This window comes from Sarcophilus harrisii, chromosome 5 (assembly GCF_902635505.1).
Source record: "Sarcophilus harrisii chromosome 5, mSarHar1.11, whole genome shotgun sequence".
Lineage (NCBI taxonomy): Eukaryota > Metazoa > Chordata > Mammalia > Dasyuromorphia > Dasyuridae > Sarcophilus > Sarcophilus harrisii.
The window spans coordinates 26885737-26900532 of NC_045430.1; the positions used below are offsets into that span (position 1 = coordinate 26885737).

General features: G+C 39.2%; 1 protein-coding gene across 3 annotated transcripts in view; it reads right to left on the reverse strand.

Moving 5' to 3' along the window:
* The window catches only part of APAF1 (apoptotic peptidase activating factor 1), an 84547-nt gene that overhangs the window by 31552 nt on the left and 38199 nt on the right, over positions 1–14796 (reverse strand). For all 3 annotated transcript variants that reach the window (XM_012550588.3, XM_012550589.3, XM_012550587.3), the window contains 4 exons: positions 14090–14221; positions 12865–12990; positions 10776–10937; positions 1523–1651 (listed from right to left, as the gene is read on the reverse strand). In XM_012550588.3, coding sequence (XP_012406042.1) covers positions 1523–1651; positions 10776–10937; positions 12865–12990; positions 14090–14221 — 549 coding nt within the window. The remainder of the gene's footprint in view (positions 1–1522; positions 1652–10775; positions 10938–12864; positions 12991–14089; positions 14222–14796) is intronic.

Consider the following 14796-nt stretch of genomic DNA (forward strand, 5'->3'; position numbering starts at 1 on the left):
CTCATACACCTGCATCTCCCACACATATTTCAAAATCAACATTTCTGAAATAGAATTCCTCCACTGCGCTTTCCTCAAATCCTCCCTCCCCCAGTGTCTCTCATTGTCAATGGCACCACTGTCCTCCCAGTCTCTCAGCCTGGGCTCCTCTCACATTCATTTTTGGCTCCCAAGTACGCCCTCTCCTGGGAAGAAGGGTTGGTTTTCTGTGTATCTCCAACATACAGCAGAGTGGCTGGTACACATTTAACAGATGCGTGCTTACTGACTGAAGCTCATGCTTTGCTATAGAATCCTCCTTTTTTGTCTGTTACATTATGGCATCCTCTTCCTATGTTATAGTATTTGTATTTGCAGATGACTGGTAGGTTGCAAGAGAAAAAAGAAAAAATTCACACTGAAAACACAGATGAAAGAAAGGAATGAGGAACTCAGTGGAACCAGCCTTTCCTGAGCAGTCCTGGCCTGTGACAATGCAAGAAATTCATTCTCATTTCAAGAAACAAGTGGAACAGCTGGGCAGGCAGGTCTGGCCACAAGGCAGCCTGGGCTCAGAGCCCGGCCAGGCCCTCTTCCAGGCACAGGCCTTAAGAGAGCACCCAGCCCAGAAGCAGACGCCAAGGCCCCTCTTTTCCACCCTCCCACATTCTGATTCTCTGCTTTGCCTGCCTGCTCTTCTCAGGCACCCGGGAAATCTGAATGAGACTCATGAGTGTTCATTTTTCTCCTTGAAACACTGACCTGGGCATACATTATTTAATGTAAATTATACTTTGTCTGTGGAGAGGAACTGGCAGAGCCCCTCTCTCCATAAAGTTGGAGTTAAAGTTTTAAGTCTTCCTTGAAGAACTGCAACAAGTCTTGCATTTCAATAAACACCCACCAACAGACTCTGGCTGTGGACAAAAACCAACTTCTCCATTTCCTCTCAGACACATGGAGGGCCACTTCTCTTATGTGGTCAGCAGAAGCCATGAAGTGCCTATTGTGTGCTGGCTAATGGACTAGGTCCAGAGGATACAGAGACAAAAGTGAAAAATGGTGCCCACCCTCCTAAAGTTTAAATTCAACAAAAAAGACCCTTGGGGAAAGGAGAGGAGCATACATCTCTCTCATTCCCCTCACCTACAGGGAAAATGAAAAACGTCTGAAAGACAGATTTGCTTGTAGCTGCAACACAATTGCAAGTTTCTGTGATTGATTTTAACCCTTCAGTTCCCACAAGGTCCTTCATCTTCTCCTCCAAGGGGTTGGAAAGGGATTCTGAATCAGAAGTCAAACCTTCCTATCCAGAAGCAGCATGGCTTCTGTGGATAAAAGACTAGGCCTGGAGTCAAAAGATCTTGGATTCAAATCTCACCTCAGCTATGGATCAGTGTGCAAGCTAGATCTGGGCAAGTCACTTAACCTTTCTCAGACTCACTGACCTCCCGGGTCTCTTCCAGATCTAAAACTAGGATCTTGCAGTCCACCCAACCTGAGGGGAGAGGGCCCAACAAATTCAAAGGATTCAGCAACTCACCTCCACACAGTAGTGGGACAGGGCTACCACAGCAAGGTGACTCTTGGGAAAGAAATCACAGTACCGGATGGTGCTGCTATAACCAGTATGGATTTGTCCTACCAGATTCCTGCTATGAACATCAAAAACCTGCAAATAAAATTAAAATAAAAATAAATTTTTATTTTTGTTCAAGCATAAGCCAACCCAAATGAGAATTGATCATCTGCAGTGACTTTGAACACAAAAAAGGGAGATGCCACGCAAGTAAAATGCAACCTTTCCCCAGGCTGTCCCTATCATTCTTCAGAACTCTGGTCTTACCTCCGTGGAAAGAAGTCTGCCCCAAACCCCCAGGCACTAGGCCTCTCCTGTCCCTTCCCTAAAATTACTTGTGCAGATTGCAAATGTGCTTCTCTTGTGAACATATAGTGCTTCCCTCTTGTAGAATGTAAGCTCTTTGAAGGTAAGAGATGTTTTACATTTGCCTTTGTTATCTCTAGTGTCTGGCAGAGAAGAGGTATTTAATAAATGCTTCTTGGAAAATGATATCCCAAATTCCTAGCAAAGCCTGACAAATAATAGATGTATAAAAAATGCTTGAAGTGTCCAAAATTATCATTATTAAAACTACTGACCACTATATTTAAGAGAGATGAATTCCTTTATGCATTTACAAGCATTTATTATGTGCCTACTATGTTTTACATTGAAAATACGAAAACAAAAATGTTTCCATCATCAAAAACAAAATGTTCGGTTTGACATTCAAAGCCTTTCACCACCCAGCCTCTTCCTACCTCTTTAGTCCTCCTACACTTCACTCCCCAATACAGGCTCTTTAATCACAAACAAGAGCCTTCATCTTTCAGTTCTGAGAATTCCCTCCAGCTGTCCCCCATGCCTGGAAGCTTCTCCCTCCTCCACTTTCACTGCTAACTTCTCTGGCTTCCTTTAAATTCCAACTAAAATCTCATCACTACAGGAAGCCTTCCCTAGTCTCTCAATTCTAGTGCCTACCCTCCATTAATTATTTCCTATTTATCCTGGATCACCATCTTGTCACAGAAGAGGGGCTTGTGCAGCTCAATGAAACCTTATGAGCTATGCTGTGCAGGGTAACCAAAGATGTTCATGTCATAGTGGCAAATTCTGACAAAAGGTAATCTACTGGAGAAGAAAATGGCAAACCACTCTAGTATCTTTGCCAAGAAAACTCCATGGACAGTATTAAAATGATAAAAGAGATGACCCTAAGGTTGGAAGGTATCCAACTTGTTATTGCAGAAGAACGGAGAAAACTACAAATAGACCCAATACTAATGAAGGGGCTGGGCCAAAGCCAAAAGGAAGTTCAACTGTGGATACATCTGGTAACTAAAGGAAAATCAAATGTTGTAAAGATCAATACTGCACAGGAACATGGGATGTAACATCTATGAACCCAGGTAAGCTGGATGTGGTCAAACAGGAGATGGGAATATTGACTTCTTACTTGTTAGTGAACTTTGGGTTCAATGGGTAAATGTAATTCAGGTAATCATTACATATACCACTATGGGCAAGAATCTCTTAGAAGAAATGGAGTAGTCCTCACAGTCAATAAAATGGTGAGAAAAGGCAGTATTAGGGCATAATCTCAAAAAGGAATTAAATAATATCTGTTTGAATCCAAGCAAACCAGACAACATCACAGTAATACAAGTCTGAGCTCCAACCATTGATGTCAAAAAGAACAATGTTGACCAGTTCTATAAAGACTTACAATAAAATGTCACATTCATCATAGGGGATTGGAAGGTTAATGCAAGAAATTGAAAGATAATTTGGAATAACAGGAGAGTTTAACCATGGAGTGCAAAATGAGGGGGAAGAGAGACTAACAGATTTGTCAAGATAACTACTTGGTCATAGTAAATATTCTTTTTCAACAACCCAAAAAGTAACTCTACATATGGACATCAGCTATACCAATACCAAAATCTGATTTGATTATATACTTCACAGCCAAAACTGGAGAAGCTCTATATATCAATTAAAACAAGACCTATAGCTGATTGTTGTGACCATGAGTTTCTTATTGCAAAAGTCAAATTTACAGAAAGTAGGGGAAACCATCAGACCATATAGGTAAGACCTAGATGATATTTCTTATGAGTATAAATTGGAGGTGATGAATATATTTCAGGGACTAGATCTGAGAGATAGATTGCCTGAAAAGCTATGGTCAGAAGTTCACAATATTGTACAGGAAGCAGACACATAAAACATTCCAAAGAAAAAGGAGAGCAAGAAAGCAAAATGGCTGTCTGAGGAGGCTTTACAAAAAGCTAAGGAAAGAAGAAAAGTAAAAGGGAAAGAAGAAAAGTAAAGATATACTCAACTGATTGCAGAATTTCAGAGAATAACAAGGAGAAATAAGAAGGTTCTATTAAATAAGCAATGCAAAGAAATCAACAGAATGAGAAAGACAAAGAGACCTCTTCAAGAAAATAAATATCAAGGGAATGTGTCATGCAAAATAGGCAAATAAAAGACAATATGGTAGGGATTTAACAGAAGCAGAAGAGGTGACAAGTAAATATAGAATTATACAAGAAAGATCTTAATTTCACTGATAACCATGATGGTGTAGTTACTGACCTCGAGCCAGATATTCTGGAGAATGAAATCAATTGGGCTAGGAAGGTATTGCTAATAGGCTAGTGGAGGTGACAGAATTCCAGCTCAGTTATTTAAAATCATAAAAGATAATGTGACTAAAGTTGCTTTCAATATACCAACAAATTTGGCAAATTCAACAGTGGTCACTGGACTGAAAAAGATAAAGGACAATGCCGAAGAACATTCCAATTATCAAACAATTGTACTCATTTCACTCACCAACAAGGTTATACTTAAGATTCTGCAAGCTAGCCTTCAGCAATATATGACCTGAGACTTACCAGAAGAGCAGGATGGTTTTCAAAAAAGCAGAGGAACTAGAGACTAAATTTAGTCTAGAGACTATAGACAATTTAGAGACTAAATTGTCAACATTTGCTGAATTATGGAGAAAGTAAGCAAATTCCCTAAAAGCATCTACTTCTACTTCATTTGCTATACTAAAGCTTTTGACTGTGTGGATCATGACAAAATGTAGCAAACCTTCCAAGAGATGAGAGTATGAGATCATGAGATCATCTTATTTACCTCCTGAGAAGCCCATATGTAAGTCAAGAAGCAACACTTAGAACCAAACATGGAACAACTGATACAGTTTAAGATTTGAAGAGGAGCATGAAAAGGCTGTATACAGTCATTTTATTTAACTTCTATGCAGAGCACATCATGCAAAATGACAGGCTGGATTTATCAACAAGAATTAAGGTTGATCAATGATATGAACCAAATCAGTTCCAATAGAGCAGTAATGAATTGAACCAGCTACACCCAGTGAAAGAACTCTGGGAGATGACTATGAAACACTACATAGAATTCCCAATCCTTCTATTTATGTCCACCTGCATTTTTGATTTCCTTTTATACACTATTTCCAAGTCCGATTCCTTTTGTACAGCAAAATAACTGTATGGACATGTATACATACATTGTATTTAACTTATACTTTAACATATATTTAACATATATTGGTCAACCTGCCATCTGGGGGAAGGGATGGGGGGGAAGGAGGGGAAAAGTGGGAACAAAAGATTTTGCAACTGTCAATGCTGAAAAATTATTCATACATATATCTTGTAAATAAAAAGCTATAATAATTTTTTTAATTAAAATTGCTGGGAGAAATATCAGCAATCATATACATATATATATATATATATATATATATATATATATACCATTCTGATGGCAGAAAGTGAAGAGGAATTAGGAAACTTCTTGATGAAAATGAAAGAAAAGAATGTGAAAACCACTTGAAGCTTAACATCAAAAAAAATTAAGATCTTGGTAACTAGGCCCATCATTTCTTGACAAAGAGAGGAAGAAGAAATGGAAGCAGTGTCAGATTTTATATTCTTGGACTCAAAAATTACTGTGGATGGTGACTGCAGCCATGAAATTCAAGGACACTTCTTGGAACAAAAGCTATAGCAAATCTGGACAGCATACTAAGAAGTATCTACAATCCCTTGCTATCAAAGGTCTGTATAGTCAAAGCTAGTTTTTCCAGTAGCAATGTATGATGGTAAGAGCTGAATTATAAAGAAAGCTGAGCAACAGAGAATCGACTTTTTGAATTCTGGTTCTTGAGAAGACTTTTGAGAATCACTCGAACAAGGAGATCAAATCAGTCAATACTTAAAAAAACTAATTCAGATTATTCACTGAAGTCAAATATAGAAGCTCAGGTTTACTTTGGCCACATGATGGGAAGATCAGACTCATTGGAAAAGACTCTGATATTGGGAAAGATTGAAGGCAAATGGAAAAAAGAACAAACAGCAGAGAATGAGATGGATAGAGAGTCTCACAGAAACAATGAGCACGAATTGGACAGACTTGGAGAGATAAAGGAGTATAGAGGGTCTGGCATCTTAAAGAGTCAGAGAAAATTGAACAACTGAACAACAGCATTTATCCTGTACATAGCTTGCTCTGTATATAATTCTTTATATGTTGTATCTCCATTAGATTTTAAGTTCCCTATGCAAAAGGGCTGTTCCCTATGCATAAGGGCTGCCTTTTGCCCTTTTTTGGATTCCCAGTGCTTAACACAGTGGCTGGATGGAACATTCTGTGGTTGTTCAGTCATGTTTGCTTTTTATGACTTTATTTGGGATTTTCTTGGGGAAAAAATCCTGGAGGGCACACAGCAGGTGCTTAATAAATGATAACTGATTGACTGAAACAGCCTCTGACCTCAAAAAACTTCTAGCCTATTGGGGAAGAAAGGACATTCAGAAACAACACCTTACCAAGCAATTTCTGGAGCCCAGGACACTAGTACTGGAGGAGATCAGGCCAGGCTTCCTGCAGGAAGCTGTTCTAAAGCTGAGTTTTGCAGACATTTAGGGAGTCTAGGAAGTACTTTAACAGTAGTTGAACCACCTTTGGGCAACTACACAGTCCTTTCAATAATCCCAATCTACTCTTTGCTACAAAAGCCCATTTCTTTAATATGCCCATACTCCCTGTAATATTGTATGTGACTTCAGAGCATAGACTGTGGATTTGGAAAAAAAAATTACATCATGAATAACTTAAAGGATGAAAGAAAGATACATAATGAACTCTAAAGAAATTGCTTCCATGAAGCTCCCCCCCAAGAAACAATGAAAAAGAGATCTCAAATGCTTTAGATCACCACTGATTAGAAACATGTAAATTAAAACAACTCTAAGGTACCACTTTATATCTCTCAGATTGACTAATATGACAGAAAACAAAAATAATAAATATTGGAAAACTCATTAGAAAACCAGAATACTAATGCATTCTTGGTGGGGTTTTGAACTGATCCAACCATTCTGAAGAGCAATTTGGAACTATGCCCAAAGAACTGTCAAACTGGGCATATCCTTTGAGCCAGCAATACCACTACTAAGTCTGTATCCCAAAGAGATCATAAAAAGGGACTAGGATCCACATGTACAAAAATACAAAAACAACTCCAAACAATAAGGTGAGCAACAATAACTTCAAGGCCCAGAAGGGGAAGCCTGTATTCTACCTCTCAGACAGAGGTGAGGAACTACAGATGCAGGATGAGGTATACATTCTCAAACATGGACAATTATCTGTCTTGCTCGTCTGTAATTCTTTGTTTTGAGAGGAAACTGTTTTCTAAGTAAGCAGTGACTAGAAGGCAACTGTATTTTTTAAAATCATCAACAATTTTTTTTTAAAAGAGAGAGAGGTAATACAAAATCCTATCAAAAATACTAATGACTAGAAGAACAGGTAGGTTGGCCATGAAAAGGCACAGCCCAAGGTATCCACAAGCACTTCTGAGATTTCAAAGAACAAGAAAAGACCTCTAGTGAGGCAAATAAACTCATTTCTAAGGGATCTTGGAGAGCTCCAGACAAAGATCAAACAGGATGAGAACATTCAGAGGGGCTGCAAGCCACACTGCATGATCCCAGGTAATTAGTGAGAGTCTGCTATGTGCTGATTTATCCCAATGGCAAAAAGTGTCTTGGTGAATGAAGACCTCTGTAATAAGGCTAAACAAAAACTTTCAAAAAAGCAATTAATTCAACCATTTTTAGTTTGTTGCTAAAGCAAAAAAATGACTTCCCTGTGTCCAAGACATTTCCCCATGGGAAGACTGAAAAACAAACTATTTTTGACTTATTCACGCTTCCTTTCAATGTCTAAGAAGTTTCTAAGCCACTGAATATATTCTTTCAAGACTTCTATTTAAAAAAGCAGTAAGTACTTTATACCAATTTTCAATTTTCATTTGATGACAATTTAAGGCTGAATTGCAGTCCTGGAGGGAAAGAAATTCAGGCCCATGTTGGTAACTGTGGGAATTGCAGCATTATCATATTCCTGAGAGCATCCTGGTTATTTAGTTATCCCTGCAAAAGAAAGGAAGCAGTGAACGGTATCCCTGAGAGAGAGGCAGACCCTATGGCCCTAGAAAGACCAGATAACACCATAAAGAAGCTGCCTGAAGGACTGTGGGAGCTGAAATATTTTCAAGAAAAGATGATTCTTCTATGCCCAAAGGGCTATCAAACTGTGCATACCCTTTGATCCAGCAGTGTGTCTAATGGGGCTGTATCTCAAAGAGATCATAAAGTAGGAAAAAGGACTTACATGTGCAAAAATGTTCGTGGCAGCCCTTTTTGTAGTGGCAAGGAACTGGAAACTGAGTGGATGCTCATTAATTGGAGAATGTCTGAATAAGTTATAGTATATGAATATTATGGAACATTATTGTTCTACAAGAAACAATTGGCAGGGTGATTTCAAAGAGGCCTGGAGAGATTTACATGAATTGAAGCTAAGTGAAGTGAGCAAGAACTAAGTGAACATTGTACACAGTAACAACAAGATTATGTGATGAACGTAACTCTTTTCAAGCATGCAATGATTCAAGTCAATTCCAATAGACTTGGGATAGAAAATGCTATTCACATCTAAAGAAAGAACTATGGAGACTGAATGTGGATCAAAGCACAGTATTTTCACCTTTTTGTTGTTTGGTATTTTTTCTTTCTTGTGATTTTCTCTCTTTTCATCTGATTTTTCTTGTACAACAAGACAAATATATAAATGTTTAAAAGAATTGCACATATTTAATCTATATCAGATTGCTTGTTGTCTTAGGGAAGAAGGAGGTAAGGAAGAAAGAGAAAAATTCACAACACAAAGTTTTACAAAAATTAATGTTGAAGACTATCTTTACATGTATTTGGAAAAATAAAATACTATTGGAGGAAAAAAAGAAAGCACCTCCAAAAAAAGAAAGAAAGAAAGAAAGAAAAGGTGACTCCTGAAAATAATCTTCTGAAAAAGAGAATAGTTGGTGAGAGGTAAATAGCTACAGACCACTATAGTAAAGGGAAAGGCCCAACATGAGGAGCAAAATGACAGCTCAGAGGGTCACAGGAAAGGAGGCAGGTGCAGCAATGAGGAATAAAAGAAGAAAAGACCAATCAAATGAGAAAAGTAGAGTTCTCACAGTGCCATAATCTAATAAAGGATCTGAAAATTAAGACTTAATTTTCTTTCACTTGTTCATTCAGTCAACAGCTTTAATTTAACATAACAAATGCAGTATGATGATTTCAGAAGCAGGGAAGGCAGTTTATGCTTAATAATAGATTGTATTCTTTATTATATTTCAAGGCTTGCAAAACCTTTTGCCTACACTATTTCATGTGATGCTCACAACCACCTGTGAAACAGCTACTACAGGCACTATTGGTCCTATTTTACAAAAGAGGTAACTGAGATTAAGAGAAGTGAATTGCCCAAAATCCCATAGGTGTTCTCCTGGATATATTATTTAACATCAATAAATTTTGCAAAGAATTACTTGTATACACACACACACACGTGCACAAGAAAAAAAGCTTCCTAAATTTTCCTCCTCAGGTCTAGGGGGCATGCTCCCTCTGTATTTGTGCAGTTACACATTTGTCTCAATGAATCACCTTTCTGTGTGCAAATGCATACATGTGACTAAAAAGTCACAGGACCCAGAATCAAAAATTAGAGGTGCAGAACTAGAAGAAACTTCAGAGGTCATGTTTTACATTTTCACCTGGGGCCAGGGACACCTGAGTTCAAATCTGATCTCCGACACTTACCAGCTGTATGATTCTAAGCAAGTCACTTAACCCCGTTTGCCTCAATATGTTCAACTATTAACTGGGGATAGTAACAGCCCCTCCCTGCCAGGGTTGTTTTAAGGCTCCAATGAGATAATATTTGTAAAGCATAAAACACAGTAATCTGATGCACAGTTAGTACGTATTATAGGTTTAATTTTACATTTCCCTTTAATTACTGTTACAGAGACAGTGTTGCCCAATGGACAGAGGACTGGATTGAGACTTGAGAGATTCAGATCTTAATTCTGAATCTATGGCTTATGAGGTTCGTGGCTGTAATCTGCAACTAAGAATATATCTGTGTGCAGTCTTGGAGAAAGTTTCCAATGAACCTGCTTCCACATCTGTAAAATTAGCATCACTTGCTCTGCCTCTCACATCAGTTAGTTGTCAAACAAGGTAATGGGTATGACAGCTCTTTAACATTAAAAACACTACATGTATAAAATGAAAGCCTGCCGGTACAGTAGGGAGGAGTCCAAGAGTTCAGTCATAGGTTCAAATCCCACCTCAGACCTGTATCATATATTAGGTGTGAAAACCTGGGTAAATCTAACTGCTCCAGGAAAATAAATCCCTTGGTGCAGGTTTACAGAGGAGTCACTAATCTCGTACAGAAAATAAAAAAAAAAACATGGTATTATAAAAAAAAAAAAAAAAGCATGGTATTATAAAGAAATCCAATTATATTCAAATATGGTTACAAAAATATTTTTAAAAACAAGTTCCTGGACCCCAGATTCAAAGCCCCTGCATGAGATAGAAGCGGGATTTCCTTGTCCTATAGTTTCCTACAGATCACCTTCTATTGCTGATGAGTGACTTGGCCAGCATCACATAACTACTTTTTCTTACTTTTTCTTTATTGTATCCAAGAATATCTATATCATACATGCTTGGGAATAAAAACAAGCCACCCCGATGTACCTTTCAACAATGAAAAGGAAAACATTCCATTGATCACTTTACATGTCCATACATACCAAGAGCCTGTTGGCAGCAGCTGCCATCACTCGCATCCCATCGCTGGACCAGGAGCAACATTTCACCATCACCTCCACATCTTCCTGACGTCCATCAGAATTCAAGAAGTGCTGCCTCACATCAATGCTACTCCATTCATTGGCTGAACGCACATCCCAAAGCTTTGATTTTTAAAAAGATTTAAATTTTTTAAAATTTCTATTAACAAAACTCTGTCCACCCATCATCCCCGAGTTCTTTTTCTAAATCAAGCACTACTTTTTATCAGATTTTTCATCAAAATCCCCATTTTCATCTCTTCTGAAAGTAAAACAAGAAGCAGGTCAACAACTGGAAATACAACATCAGAGAAGAGAAGGTGGGGCTGGACCAGTCAGCACCTTCTCTGAACCTCAGAGTTGCCCCAGGCACTAACAGGGATGGTTACTTGCCCAGGGACATAATGCACAGGCTGTGTATCACTTCTGGGTGTCTTCCAACTTCTAGGCTGGCTCTTTATCCATTAAACTTTCCTGCCACTCAATGAGCAGGATGTAAATGTAAATAAAGTGAGTTAGCACTGCAGTGCACAGATAGCCAGTCCTGATGTAAGGAAGACCTGGAATTCAAATCTGGCCTCAGATACTTACTAGCTTTATAATACTGGACTTTCTCACTTGACTCTACCTCAGTTTCTCATCTGTAAAAGGAGCTGGAGAAGGAAATGACAAACCACTCCAGTCTTTGCCAAGAATGGGTCACAAAGAGTTGGACATACCTAGAAAATACCAGGGCATTCCAGGAGGTGGTGAGCCTTCAAGATCAGGTGGAAAAGAAAGAACTCCAAAAGCTCTTGTAATTCCCTTTGCTACCTCACTGCCTCTGAAAAGCCTAGAATAAATACCTGGCTCCCTCACCTGGGCTTCCTTCCAAGACTCAGCTCTGATGCCACCTTCTCTGGGAAGCCCTTCCTGATGCCCCTGGTAGGCCTCTCTCCAGCCTCAAAGATTCTTGCATTTACTGTCACTTCACAGGTATGAGCCTCAGGAGGCAGGGAGTGTTTTATTTCTATGTATCCCCCACACAAGGCATAGGGCCCTGCATGAAGCAGGGTTTTAATAAATGCTTGCTGAATTGAACTGAATTAAATAGGTAAATTATGTGATGAAAATGGCACTGGAGGGAAATTGTTCTAGCAGCTCTGAGATCTGGAAAAACAAAGCCCAGGAGAGAAAAGAACCATTTTAAGAAACTGTTCACAGGCATTAAAGCCTGAGCTTAGATTCCAAGGAAAAGGGAAGGAAGGGAAGGATCTCAAAGTCACCCAACGGTAAGAAACAGCCATACTTTATGAAGCTTGAGGGAGAGAAGAATCTAAAACTAATCTAAGGAGATAAACCCATGTTTGCCAGGCCAAGACTGAGAGGGTGACAGCCTGGCAGGACCTGCCTTGTTAATTCCAGATCACAGGGTGCTGAGACCACTGATTTGGAGTCCGAAGGAACTTCATCTAATCCAACCTCCTCATTTTTCAGATGAGGAAAACTCAAGACTACAATGATGCATTCAATGCAGGGCATCAGTGGAGACATAAAAGTCAGTAACTGTTAATAAATATTCTTTGACTTAATCCATCTGTTACTGCTCAATCAAAACTGTGAACTCACTGTTATGGAACTCCCAACAAGGAAAGTCCCTCTATGAATGCAGGAAGGCACCTGATCTACAAAGAAGCAACCTGCCTAGGATATGTCAATGGCAGCACTTGAATCCAGGTCTTTGTGTCTCTGAAACCAGCTTCCCATGCTCTGTGCCATGTTATCTTTAGAGATCTCTTAAAGTACCAATCCCATACAATTGAAAATGTTATATACCTTAATATATTCTTCAGCTGATGAACCCAAAGAATATGTACTTCAAGAACAAGACTGTAAACTATTCCTGGGCATCTGTTATGACTAACAGTGACAGTTAAATTGACCATGCTCAGGGGAAAAGGTTGATGGAAAATTGATCAATGGCTCTTATTTTTAAATCTAAGAACTTTCCAATAAATCAGAATATATTCAATGAAACTATCATCCATTTTGAGCACAAACAAAAGCACACCTTCAACGTTCCATCTGCTGAGCAGCTGACCAAATATTTATCGTCCGGTGAGAATCGGCAGTGGTTCACAGAATTTGCATGACCAAACAGGGTATTCCGACACTCCTTCTTATTCAGATCCCAGAGCTAAGTAGAAGTAGAAACAAGAAGGCTTAGTGATGATATGAAAATCATGCAGAATCTCAGGGCTAATAGAGACCTCAGAGGCCAACAAATCCAACCCATATCTGAGTAGCAATTTCCTTTACAACCAAGTCAACCAGTGGTCATCCAGCCTCTACCTGAAGACCTCCAGCAATGGAGAGTCCCCACCTCCCACAGCAATACATTCCACTGTCAGGCAGGTCAAACTGATAAGGACTTTCTCCTTTACCTCAAGACTAACTCTGCTTCTTTTGTTTTTCTTAAGCTAAACAAAGATATTTAATTCATAGTATTCCAGAGGTGCCATGAATTAGAATACCTAGCACTGGGACAGCACTTAGATGAGAATCTAAGGGACACTAGGGAACGATAAGATTTACCTACCCCATTAGTTTGAGCACTAAATAACTGGCTAGACAGTTACTGCCTACTTTAACTAACTAGTTTAGAACAGTTACGCTTTTGCTTCTGAGGCAACATTCAAATGGAAGGTGCATCTCAGCGACTAGAATTCCCCACAGATGTTTCTAAAAGGCAATCTATAGCAAAAGTATTGTTTAACTCCAGAAATAGATGTTTCTGGTACTTCTCAATACAAATCTTCAATCTAGTAACTTAACTATTAACTGCAGTTACTACACTTTGGGAGAAAAACTCATAAGGGTTCCCAGAGTGAAACTTGCCACTTGGAAATGACTTGGAAATGACAAAAGTCAAAATGATCTCTTTCAAGATCCCTGGGAGATTTAATCCCTGGGTCTCATATTCTCAGATAAGTATACAACATCCTTCTTTCAGTGATTATTAATTACAAGATCTTACCATACACTGATATGCCCTGCAGCATCGTGGTTAGGGTGCTGGGCATAGAGTCAAGAAGGTCTAACCAAGTTCAAATCCCACATTAGATACTCACTAAGCTTACAAAGCCTGGGGCAATCCCTTAATCTTTCTCTGCCTCACTCCAAGAACTCTTTCACCTCAAAATGTAAGATCCGATGCTTAAATATAAAGAAATTAAGGGAGGCATTTTAAGCCGCACTAATAAATTGTAAAAAATTATCTCAACATTTACACTTACTTTGAGGAAGTAGTCATTGGAGCCAGTGGCTAAGAGAAGGTGATGCTCCATATTGGTAAAGTGACAGCAGTTGACCTGCTCGGTGTGCTCATCATAGGTGTGTACCAGATCTCCAGTCCTTGAATTCCAAATCTAAACAGGATGAAAAAAATGCCAAAGTAGCAAAGTGACTTTCCTCTGTACCACTCAGAGACTCATGACAATTCAACCTTCTCAAAGGAAAAGCAGAGGCCCACAAGGATCCTGAATTCATGTTTTGTGCAGAGTTGATGCCATGCAGGGCATAAGCATCAATCTGCTTAGAGTCAAACAGAGGCAAAGAAGGAAATGTCCCCACTAGCCTACCCAGGAGAGTCTTTTGGGGCATAATTACAATTTTCCTGAAAACACTGATTAATGAACCAACAAGTATTTGCTAATGCTCACTGTGTGCTGAGCCCTGGAAATGAGAAGAAACCCGAGGCTTGTCCCTTAGGAGACAATATATGGATACAGACTGTGTACACATGCTATCAGACCGTACAGAGAGGAGGAGATGGGGGGGCAGAAGTAGGGCAAAGAGAGGGAAGGAGGAAGGGAGAGAGACAAAATATACATAGAACTGACAGAAAGAGGCCCTCAGAAAAGACAGTTAGCATCTGAGGGGCAAGGAGGCAGCCTGCAGAAGGCTCAGCGCCTCTGTCGATGAATGAAGACTGGGAACTCCC